Source organism: Mytilus californianus, unplaced genomic scaffold (assembly GCF_021869535.1).
Source record: "Mytilus californianus isolate M0D057914Y unplaced genomic scaffold, xbMytCali1.0.p SCAF_2, whole genome shotgun sequence".
In the NCBI taxonomy this organism is placed as follows: Eukaryota; Metazoa; Mollusca; class Bivalvia; order Mytilida; family Mytilidae; genus Mytilus; species Mytilus californianus.
Window position 1 is genome coordinate 72,926,376 of NW_026262668.1, and position 12,661 is coordinate 72,939,036.

Genomic DNA, 12,661 nt, shown 5'->3' on the forward strand with positions numbered 1-12,661 from the left:
TACAGGGTTAGTCCCCAGGGGTCATCCCGACCCCCTGCCATTTGAGAAAGTTCTAATATCTTGTAAATGGTCGAGATCCCCACCCCTAAACCATATATATTCTGGTTTGTCATGATAAAGCACATCAAATGAAACACAGGGTTAGTCCCTTGGGGGTCACCCCCACCCCCTGCCATTTGAGAAAGTTCTAATATCTTGTAAATGGTTGAGATCCCCACCCCTAAACCATATATATTCCTATTTGTCATGTGTCGAACATTTGAATGACGTATACAGTCAGTCCCCAGGGGTTCCCCCCACCCCTAATGTTCTAATATCTTGTAAATGGTTGAGATCCCCACCCCTAAACCATATAAATTCTGGTTTGTCATGCTAAGATGGTTTGATTGATATACAGGGTTAGTCCCCAGGGGTCATCCCGACCCCCTGCCATTTGAGAAAGTTCTAATATCTTGTAAATGGTCGAGATCCCCACCCCTTAACCATATATATTCTGGTTTGTCATGATAAAACACATCAAATGTAATACAGGGGTAGTCCCCAGGGGTCACCCCCACCCCATGTCATTTAAGAAAGTTCTAATATCTTGTAAGTGGTAAAGATCCCCACCCCTAAACCATATATATTCTGGTTTGTCATGCAAAGATGGTTTGAATGATATACAGGGTTAGTCCCCAGGGGTCATCCCAACCCCCTGCCATTTGAGAAAGTTCTAATATCTTGTAAATGGTCGAGATCCCCACCCCTAAACCATATATATTCTGGTTTGTCATGATAAAGCACATCAAGTGAAATACAGGGTTAGTCCCCAGGGGTCACCCCCACCCCATGTCATTTAAGAAAGTTCTAATATCTTGTAAGTGGTCAAGATCCCCACCCCTAAACCATATAAATTCTGGTTTGTCATGCTAAGATGGTTTGAATGATATACAAGATTAGTCCCCAGGGGTCATCCCCACCCCCTGCCATTTGAGAAAGTTCTAATATCTTGTAAATGGTTGAGATCCCCACCCCTAAACCATATATATTCAGGTTTGTCATGCCAAGATGATTTGAATGATATACAGGGTTAGTCTCCAGGCATCACTAATGCATATAACTTTACTGGACCAAACCAATTTTCACTGGACTTTGCCCAATGTCAGGCGACCCTGGGAATTACGAATTATGGGAGCTTCGTTTGGGAGACTTCGTAACAGCATCCTGTTACAATCATTTCTTGTTATTATTATTCTTCTTCTTCTTCTTCTTCCGCCGCTTTTAAATTTGAACTTGTCCGCACCCGTTCTCCAAAACCGCTTGTCAGATTAACTTAGGGTTTCACAATATGTTAGACTAACATGTCTAGTGGTGCAATCAGGGTTTTGTTTGTGCAATGGGGTTTATAAAAGGGTACTTTGAGGGGCAAAAAGAAAAGAGGGTTTTACTATAGAACCCTATGGGATTTTATTTTTTTAAATTTTCAAATGATTATAAATTGAAAACCGTTTGTGATAAACACCATCTTTTTAATTGAAAATGTTCTAAATGATAAAGCACATTTAATGAAATACAGGGTTAGTCCCCAGGGGTCACCCCCACCCCCTGCCATTTAAGAAAGTTCTAATACCTTGTAAGTGGTCAAGATCCCCACCCCTAAACCATATATATTTTGGTTTGTCATGCTAAGATGGTTTGAATGATATACAGCGTTAGTCCCCAGTGGTCATCCCGACCCCCTGCCATTTGAGAAAGTTCTAATATCTTGTAAATGGTCGAGATCCCCACCCCTAAACCATATATATTCTGGTTTGTCATGATAAAGCACATCAAATGAAATACAGGGTTAGTCCCCAGGGGTCACCCCCACCCCATGCCATTTAAAAAAGTTCTAATATCTTGTAAGTGGTCAAGATCCCCACCCCTAAACCATATATATTCTGGTTTGTCATGCTAAGATGGTTTGAATGATATACAGGGTTAGTCCCCAGGGGTCATCCCGACCCCCTGCCATTTGAGAAAGTTCTAATATCTTGTAAATGGTCAAGATCCCCACCCCTAAACCATATATATTGTGGTTAGTCATGATAAAGCACATCAAAGGAAATACAGGGTTAGTCCCCAAGGGGTCACCCCATCCCATGCCATTTAAGAAAGTTCTAATATCTTGTAAGTGGTCAAGATCCTCACCCCTAAACCATATATATTCTGGTTTGTCATGCTAAGATGGTTTGAATGATATACAGGGTTAGTCCCCAGGTGTCATCCCGACCCCCTGCCATTTGAGAAAATTCTAATATCTTGTAAATGGTTGAGATCCCCACCCCTAAACCATATATATTCCTATTTGTCATGTCTCGAACATTTGAATGACATATACGGTCAGTCTCCAGGGGTTTCCCCGACCCCAATGTTCTAATATCTTGTAAATGGTTGAGATCCCCACCCCTAAACCATATATATTCTGGTTTGTCATGCCAAGATGATTTGAATGATATACAGGGTTAGTCCCCAGGCATCATTAATGCATATAACTTTACTGGACCAAACCAATTTTCACTGGATGTTGCCCAATGTCAGGCGAACCTGGGAATTACGAATTATGGGAGCTTCGTTTGGGAGACTTCGTAACAGCATCCTGTTACAATCATTTCTTGTTTTTTCTTGAGTTTCAATGCCATTTTTTCATAAGCTATAAGAAACACTTTATTCATCTTTATTTTGATACTTGAAATTGAAAAAAAAAAAAATAAGAGAAATGACAGAATTTAATTATTTTGCATTTGCTAGTATAAAGATTTACAATTGAAGAAAATTATATACATGCCATATTCTATATTTACATTCATCAAACATTGTCTCTATTTTATTTCAGTACCGATTTAGAGGATAATGGAGATGACTCTAATGTTGGTTTGTCATACAAGGGTGCTATATGTTCTAAAGATAACGGTTGTTCCGTAAATGAAGACACAGGTTTAGACCTTGGACTCACTATTGCCCATGAATTAGGCCATAGGTATGTTCCAAGCAAAATGCATGATTAGAATCTGAACTCACTGTTATCAGTAAGTTAGAAAAAGGTATGCTAAAAGCAAGACACAAGGTTATTTTGATGCCTTGATATTACCCTTTAATTATACAGTGAATATACTTTATAAAGTCGATTCCGGTTATTTGCATAGCCTATTTGTCAGACAAAATTATGCAATAAAGCGAAGTATGCTTATATCCGAAATGTCAAATTACGGAGTCATTTACATGTATAACATCGATAGAACAGATCAGTAAAGGAAACCCCTGAAGAAAGATGAACGTCTATAATCTACTTACAACATATTGAATGTTGATTTATTCTGATAAAAGTTATATGTCTAGTGTCATACATGTTATTTTATTTTGTATTCTATCAATAAAGATTATAAACACATTTTGTTTTAGTTTATTTGCGTACCGAAGTTTCCTTTACCTGGGATACGAAAATAAAACAAATTGTTCTAAAAATAGATTTGTTTCTATGACCCGTATGTACAATGTACATGATTACGCTTTGATTAAAATAAATTGTTTAACAATACTACACAGTTTTTAATCAGACGTGTAATGAACTGCCTTTGATATGCAGTATTTACAGCTTGCACAGTGATGTAACACTGTTTATTTAACCTCGTTAGTTTCGTATATGCAAAGCAGTAATGGGGCCCTGTACGGGTTATTTGCTGGACACGAGTGTTGAAAGTGAGAAAATATAATAATTTGAAGTAAATGCTCTTTTCATAAAATATTAAAAATAAATGATTGATATATAAAATTCTTTAACCATATATAAATGCCCTGTAATATTTAACATAAATGCAGTTCACGCCAAGCCCAATTACGAGAGTTCACATTGGATAATGATCGATAATTAGCAGGCGTTATTGTTTTTAAAATTCACCCCAAATGTAATCTATGGACAATGTTTGAAATCCAATCAATTATTAACACCTTTTGAGATCGAATGGTCAGTGTTTTTACAACAATTACCTGTTTGACATTTTTATGACCTCGAGGCTTAAAATAGAACATGGGAAACTTTACCTGTGTAGACATCGAGGTTTATTTTTAAATCAAATTCCATCATAAAAGCACGAAAGAAACTGTTTTAAAACTTTATTTAAATAACACAAAAGTAAATATGAAATAATAACGAAAATAATGATGCATTCAAGAAAAATATACTCACCATATTGCCGTTTCCGGTCAAAAATCTCGTCAGTTTTAACTAAGCATATCTAGATGGCAAATATTTTCTATGCAATAAACCGAAAGGCCACTCTTGGAGCTATGCATATAACCGGACAATTTAACATTAGATGAATGGGAAATGGTTTTGTGCAGGAGAAAACAATGCAATTAACCGAATTATGCTATTAAGCGGTATGCAATTAAGTGGAGTCGACTGTACCAACTTTTACTGTAATTCATAACACACTGGTTTACGATTCTGAATTTGATTAGAAAAAAAACCTGTTGAAAACTGATTAATATCTTGAAAAAAAGAAATATTTTTAAGGAAAGAAACATGTATACTGTTGATGTATATATTTGAAAAATACACATATGTCAATATGTTTTATGTGTATCATATTTTGTTCACAGTTTAGGCATGAGCCATGATGGATTAGTTGGTTGCCGAGATAATGTTTACATCATGTCTACCAATGGTGCTGGTGGTCTGAAATGGTCCAAATGTAGTGCAAAATCTTTAGAAGATTTAATGAGGTATGTCATGATTTTATTGCTTCAGCACCTATTAATTGTTAGCCAAGTGGCACTGAAATGGAACTAAAAACTCTGGCAAGTTTATTTGTTTTAACAATATCTTTTGACCCATACATTCAATTATTACTGAACTTAGTTTGATAGTGTTCCTTGACTTCATCCTAAGCCATTTTCAGCAAGAACTGTTATTACCAATTTCCTCATGATATAAGGAAGATCTCCGTATTCCATGCTTTCTTCATTCCTTTTAATTCTAACATGACGTGCTTCTTTCGCTTTGTATACAACACCGTGATAAAATTCCCTATATATCTATACTTAGCGCAGACTCAGAGATGTACATAATGGCTGTTACAATATACCTCCCACGTAAATCCACATGTATCGTAACCTATTTACAAATGCCATGCTGATTTCGCTGTGTTAAAAATTGCAATTGAAAAAAAAACCTACAGAACCTTTATTCTTATTCTGATGCATAACAAAAAGAATTGATGCATTAGAGCTCGGAAAAACGTACAAAATCAAAATAAAATAAAATTCCGCAAATTGCATTTATGCTTTTGACGCATTGAAGTCATTTCAAAACATGACGTCATACCAATGAAAACACCAAAGCTGAAGGTTTTTCCGTTGCGTGAACCCTCCAAATTTGGATAATATTGCATTAAAATGGTGTTTTGAGGAAGGTGTTGTTTTATTTTCTATTCTACTAGAACACACCCGCGACATCGCGGATCCGTGACTGAATTAAAGTACCTATACCTTATTTTTAGCCTAGATTTTAATTTTAGTATTCCTATTGTCATCTGATAAAGTCATGCTAATTGTAAGGTGTACAGTTTTCTCTGCTTTCAAAATCTTTCTGTTTGAACCCGTCCTGTTTTTCTTACTACAATAAACTAAATTTAAATTTTTAACAAATTAACCAAAATTAATAGTGGTATTGAAGTGGAAGAAAACAGACTTGTTTAATAGTGTACTATAGTGTAACATAGATATAAGCAACTACTGGAAGAATTCCAGGTTCTCCTGATAGAGGAGAGATTTACAGAAGGTAACAGGTAACCGGAAACTACATGTGACATATACTATTTGTAATGGTATCGGATTTGACCGGTACTTGTAAATTATTGGTATTATTAATTATGTGGAAAACAAAAGTGCCTGGAATGGTGTAATTTTTAAACAACACCATTGTCCTATATTTAGTTATATATAAAGTTGAATTCTTTGATTCATCGTTTTTACGTCATGCCAGCTAACAAATTGGACTTCGTTATTTTAGTAGTATAGATTGCATTATTCGCACATTTACTGATTTCAGCAAGTCAACATGGCAGCTCCTTAGTAAAGAAATGTCAACTGTGGATTTGACGGTAGCTTACGAGAAAAAAAATGTAAATTAAAAATGGCAAATGTTGGGGTTGAGAATTAAAAGAATTAAACACATTTTTTCTAGCAGTCATTTAAGAAATAATTCATGCAAGCTGTAGATTTATTGGAAATTATTAGCTTTATCTAACAGGGGGTAAAATAGTACAACCACACACACAGCATACCCACCCTCGCTTCAGTTTTTCAGCTAACGCTCAGGATATAATTAGAATATCACGGCCCAGGCCATGTCTAAATTTCCAACAAATCTATGGCTTCCATGAATGATTTCTTAAATATTTCCTTATACCGGTACTTCAAATTAGTCATTTCATGAATTGATTAACTTTTATTACTTGTTTCTGAGTTCTTGTAAGACTTTAATCTTAGATCTGTGAAATGCAATACTTTTATACTTCATAGAATAAAAGAAAAAGAAAATATTATACTGAGTAATAAAACTTGAAACATTGTATTTAAATAGGTCCTGTTGTGCTTTGATCTATTTTGAATAAGTTTGAAGCTTTTAACTCTAAAAGATTTTTTTTTCAAAATTTCAATATTTTGAAAACCTGATGCATATTAAGTTTTAACACCTCACACATGTTAAAACTTTTGTAAAGGATATTAGAAAGAGTACTTTGATCTAAATCTCTTCAGTAATAAAAAAAACCTAATCAATAATTGCTTAATTGTCTTTTTAATTTAAGGTAAAGAAGTAAAATTGTATTGATTAAATTTAGTAATGAAACAGTTTTTATAGGATATTCAAACTCATATACAGGATTGTGTTTTAAAACTGAATAAAAAGAGGTGTTAAGGAGATGTTGCATACATGATAAATGAGACAACAAACATCTGTAAGTCAACATATGGTTTTAAAAAATAGACCAGTTTCCAACTTTAAATTGCACCAAGTCTTAAAACAGTTATGAATGAATTTAATATAGACAAGCATAGATTTAATATCAATATAACATTCTCTTTATGAAAAATTATTGAATATAACATAAGATAGCCTCTGACTATGTTTTAAATCTAAACTCTCTTTTTAGCTCACCTGGCCCAAAGGGCCAAGTGAGCTTTTCTCATCGCTTGGCGTCCGTCGTCCATTAACTTTTACAAAAATCTTCTCCTCTGAAACTACTTGGTCAAATTTAACCACACTTGGCCACAATCATCATTGGGGTATCTAGTTTAAAAAATGTGTCCGGTGACCCGGCCAACCAACCAAGATGGACACCATGGCTAAAAATAGAAGATAGGGGTAAAATGTAGATTTTGGCTTATATCTCTGAAACCAAAGCATTTAGAGCAAATCGGACAGAGGTAAAATTGTTGATCAGGTCAAGATCTATCTGCCCTGAAATTTTCAGATGAATCGGACAACCGGTTGTTGGGTTGCTGCCCCTGAATTGGTAATTTTAAGGAAATTTTGCCGTTTTTGGTTATTATCTTGAATATTATTATAGATAGAGATAAACTGTAAACAGCAATAATGTTCTGCAAAGTAAGATCTACAAATAAGTCAACTTGATCAAAATGGTCATTTGACCCCTTAAGGAGTTATTGCCCTTTATAGTCCATTTTTAACAATTTTTTGTAAATTTTTGTAATCTTTTACAAAAATCTTCTCCTCTGAAACTACTAAGACAAATTTAACCAAACTTGTCCACAATCATCATTAGGGTATCTAGTTTAAAAAATGTGTCCGATGACCCTGCCCACGAACCAAGATGGCCGACATGGCTAAAAAATAGTACATAGGGTAAAATGCAGTTTTTGGCTCATATCTCTGAAACCAAAGCATTAAGAGCAAATCTGACAGAGTTAAAATTGTTCAATAGGTCAAGATCTATCTGTCCTGAAATTTTCAGACCAATCAGGCAACACATTGTTGGGTTGCTGCCCCTGAATTGGTAATTTTAAGAAAATTTTGCAGCTTTTGGTTATTATCTTGAATATTATTATAGATAGAGATAAACTGTAACAGCAATAATGTACAGCAAAGTAAGATCTACAAATAAGTCAACATGACCAAAATTGTCAATTGACCCCTTAAGGAGTTATTGCCCTTTAAAGTCAATTTTTTACAATTTTCATAAATTTTGTAAATTTTTGTAAATTTTTACAAAATATTTTCCACTGTAACTACTGGGCCAAGTTCAGTATAGATAGAGATAATTGAAAGCAGCAAGAATGTTCAGTAAAGTAAGATCTACAAACACATCACCATCACCAAAACACAATTTTGTCATGAATCCATCTGTGTCCTTATTTAATATGCACATAGACCAAGGTGATCGACACAGGCTCTTTAGAGCCTCTAGTTAGATTGTACAAAGTAATGTAGAAAACATACAATAAAAATCAGAATAGCACTTCTGTCCAGAAGGGGTTTTAAGGACAAGAAAAATATAAAATTTTACATATTGGTATGTTTGTATTTTAGTTCATCTACTCAAAGTAGCTGTTTGAATGATGCCCCTGCAAGTACTGCCACAAACCTGCACAACATTGGGGAAAAACCAGGGATGCTTTACTCCGCTAACAAGCAATGCCAGCTAGCTTTGAGTTTTAAGGAGAGTGCATATTGTTACAGTCAGGTAAAATTGTAAAACATTTCAGCGATGCAGTGATGCAACTCTCCTTCCTTTAAAACAGATGAATTTTATGAAAAGTTTGTTTTATTAAATAAAAAATGAGAGAGATTTGCATGGGTTATTCATAACAAATATTTGTAAGAGTATAGAGGATAGCAAGGACTGTTTTCTCCTTATATACCACCCAATGTAAATTAAAGAGGAAATCTTGAGTATTTGCTTTCTTAAAAGTTATTCATAACTTTCATGAAACAAATATTGTCCATTTTGAGTGCATTCTAAGCTGTATGCAACTTTTTCTCTAATAGTCTCAGATGAGGAGCAAATATAGGTATTGGTGCTTGTAATAAAAGTTGAAGTTGAAATGTATGTCATGTTTAAAAGAAACTTTAGGCAAAATTAAAAAAAGGTGTATTTAGTGTCTCAGACTTTTCTTTATCTTTGTTAATTTAGCCTGCCCCTATGATGGACCTTTTATATTTTTGAATAGTCTGCAAAGTCTGAGAATTAATCATGTTTGTATAAATATCAAATATTCTGATATAACTATTGGTGGAAAATAATAGGGAAAACCTCTCTACCTCATTTGAAATTTGAAAACTAGCTGAAGAAGCAAAACATAAGTGCTCTTCAGTAGTTATTTTGTTGGAGTAAAATTCCTTAACTAGAATTTTAAAAGTACCAATATGAAAATAAGTGGTATGATTGTCAATTAGACAACTTTTCACCAGCGTCCAAATGGTGTGGATGTAAGCAACTATTAGGTCACTGTTTGGCCTTCAGCAATGAGCAAAACCTAAACCCTATAGTCAGCTATAAAAAATATTTAGAATTTAAATATTTAAAAAGTTTTCTACTGAGATTTGAAGAAATACTGAAGCCTTATATCATACAGAATTATATAACTTTACTGTTGTTATTTAGTAGGTGTGAAATTTTAAGACTCAAATTTTTGGTTATAGATAAACAGGATCATATCTGGTCTGTTTGTCAGTAACAATACAAATTAGTAAACTGTGTTTTTGCTGATCATTGTCATTTTGCTTAGTTTCTTCTGTTACCCATTCTAACATAGGACTCAGACTTCTTTTAAATTGAGTTTTACTGTCTATATTGCTGTGTGTTTGTATCCACATTAGGTAGAGGAATAGGGGGAGGGATTGAGATCTCACAAAACAAGTTTAAACCTGTCGCATTTTTTGGGTTGTCCCGAGTCAGGAACCTCTAGCCTTTGTTAATCTTGTATGTTTTTTTAATATTAGTTCATTTGTATGTTTTGGAGTTTAGTGTGGTGCCCAGTTTGCTGAACTACTATACATTATTGTTTAGGGGCCAGCTGAAGCCTGCCCCCTTGTGCAGGATTTTCTTACTGCGTTGAAACCCATTGGTGGCCTTAGGCAGTTTTCTGCCATTTGGTCAGTTTGCTGTCTCTTTGACACATACCCCATTTCCATTCTCTATTCTATATGTGGCCTACAGAACCTGGATAAGGTATACATATAAAAATAAGGAAATTTGTTATGATTGCCAATGCAACAACTATCCACCAGAGACCAAAGGATGAAGATGTAAATAACTATAGGTCACTTTATAAAATTTGGTTCAATCTTCCTGTGTTACTGTGTGATGAGTTTCACATCATTTGTATGCTCACATAAACGTTATTTGCAGTGTTAGCAGAAAAGTAACAGTTTAGATATTTAGCTGTAAAAGAAGGGTTACAAATCACACTTGCATTTTATTTTACTTTAATGGCTACAACATGATTTAGACTTTTTGACAAATGAATAATAAAGTTATTTTTTCCCACACTTTTTTCTGCCATGTCTACAGATATTTGTATAAAAATGAGTGGCATATCATAGTTTATTGTTTAGGTTGACATACTTCTTACAGTATTTATCGAGTATAAATCAATCTAATAAGTTATGGGCATGGGTATTGGTTGACTCATTGCTGACACATATATTTCTCAAAATAATCAATTGTATAAACTTTGGTGAAGTATTTGTGATACATATAGTTTAGCTTGTCTCTTTTACATAAACAGGTTGACTGTCATACTCTGAAGTGTCTGAACAGAAACAAAGAATGTGTAAGTTATAGCTCACCTCTGGTAGATGGTACAGAATGTGGAAACAGAAAGGTAAACTTTTTAAAGCTGAAAAAAAATCATCAGTTATCCAAGTTTCTTAAATATTTACAATTGTAGTAAAATTTATGCAGTAAATTGTGAGAGAAACTTTTTAAAAATTGTAACATATTTTTGTCCGGAATAAAAACAACTTACTTCTGGTAAATTATAACTAAAGGTTTACTACAATGTTCTTCCTAGGCTGCTTTAGAACTGTTTTATTCATATTAACACTAATGGATTTTCATCAAATTTCCTGTATTTACATGTATAATTACATTCACATGATCACCTGGTTAATTTGTCTCAGATCACTTATTTTACCTTACAATGTCAAATATTAAAGGTACCAGTTTAATGATAAAACAAAATGTCCTTGACATAATTTTTACTCATTTCTTTCTCTGTTTTTTTTTCTTAAAAAAGATACTTCTTGCACAGCTGCTTATTGTAGTTTTGTTGAGGTGTATAAAAGTGTTGAATGAAGCACAGAAAAAAAGCATCAATTCTGGATAAAAGCCTTTTTTTTCTTGGTGAAAAGTTTTGTTACTGTGATAAAATTAAATGTTGAAATACTAAGAAATGTGCCTAACCTCAAATCATAAAAAAAAAACAAAAATCAAACAAATGCATTATTGTATTGAATATCATTCTTTCAGTGGTGTTTAGATGGTCAGTGTGTTGCCATGGGATCAGGGTCTCCTGGACCTATCAAAGGTGGATGGTCATCCTGGTCTAACGAATGGACAGTTTGTTCCAGAACATGTGGAGGTGGTGTCAAAACAAGAACTAGAAAATGTAACAATCCTGAGTAAGTAGACTGGTCTTTAATACACAGATGTAAATTTATCAACATCTAGCTAGGAATTTTATGTTTAAAAAATAGTTAAGAAAATTAAGTAGATTTGGTATGATGCCAATGTGACAACTATCCACCATTGACCAAGTGACTAGGATATGAACAACTACAGGTCATTATACGGCATTCAACAATGTGCAAAACAATTCAAAAAAGAACAACTGCCTGATTTATACTAAAACGGTAAGCGATAAACAAATATAGCATACAACACCCTATGACAACCACTGGTTTACAAGCCCTTGACTTTAGATAGGCCCTCAAAGAATGTGGTGAGGTTAAACATGTTTTAAGCTATCAAACCTCCCCTTACCTTGGACAATGGTGTAACTACACAACATAAACCAAATTGGAAAGGGCTTAATTGATCAGATCGGTACTAAGCACAAGATCTATAAAAAAGACAATTGAAACAAATTACCTATCTAAGAGTACTTGCAGTTACTGAATGCTAGTTCAAAGTCCCATTTCAACTAAATACAAACTGTTTTTCTAATCTTAAATATCAATCAGTACACCTCCAACTGATTTAACAACTGATTTAGTGTAAAGATGTTATAATGAATCTGAGATAACTTTGACTTGCCAAAGTAGAAGAGTCAACAGATGTAAGACCATACGTATTAATAACTGGATAGCAATATGATTAGGTATGTATTCAACTGTTAAGATAACATCAATGTTAGTACCATTCAAGACAATTTTGGAAGAACTTACTACAATATAAATAAAGAGCTACGCCATGAGCGCATGATACACCCGTCGCTATTTCAAAGAATGAAGTTCCATAAGTCCTCAATGTGATATCAGAAATTTATAAAAAAACTAAAGGGAACTTATTTTAATAGATAAAAACCAGTCATCAAAGTTTCATCAAAACTGCTCAAAGCATATTTGAGTTATTGTCCAAAAACTGGAAAATAACCCCTTTTTATGAATAAAATC

At 33.8% G+C, this 12,661-nt stretch overlaps 1 protein-coding gene across 1 annotated transcript in view; it reads left to right on the forward strand.

The window, feature by feature from the left end:
* LOC127728030 (A disintegrin and metalloproteinase with thrombospondin motifs 12-like) overlaps positions 1 to 12,661 on the forward strand; it is a 55,860-nt gene that overhangs the window by 8,561 nt on the left and 34,638 nt on the right. The window contains exons 7-11 of the mRNA XM_052235189.1: positions 2,855 to 2,998; positions 4,621 to 4,743; positions 8,573 to 8,726; positions 10,774 to 10,869; positions 11,517 to 11,668. Of these exons, the coding sequence (XP_052091149.1) occupies positions 2,855 to 2,998; positions 4,621 to 4,743; positions 8,573 to 8,726; positions 10,774 to 10,869; positions 11,517 to 11,668 (669 nt within the window). The remainder of the gene's footprint in view (positions 1 to 2,854; positions 2,999 to 4,620; positions 4,744 to 8,572; positions 8,727 to 10,773; positions 10,870 to 11,516; positions 11,669 to 12,661) is intronic.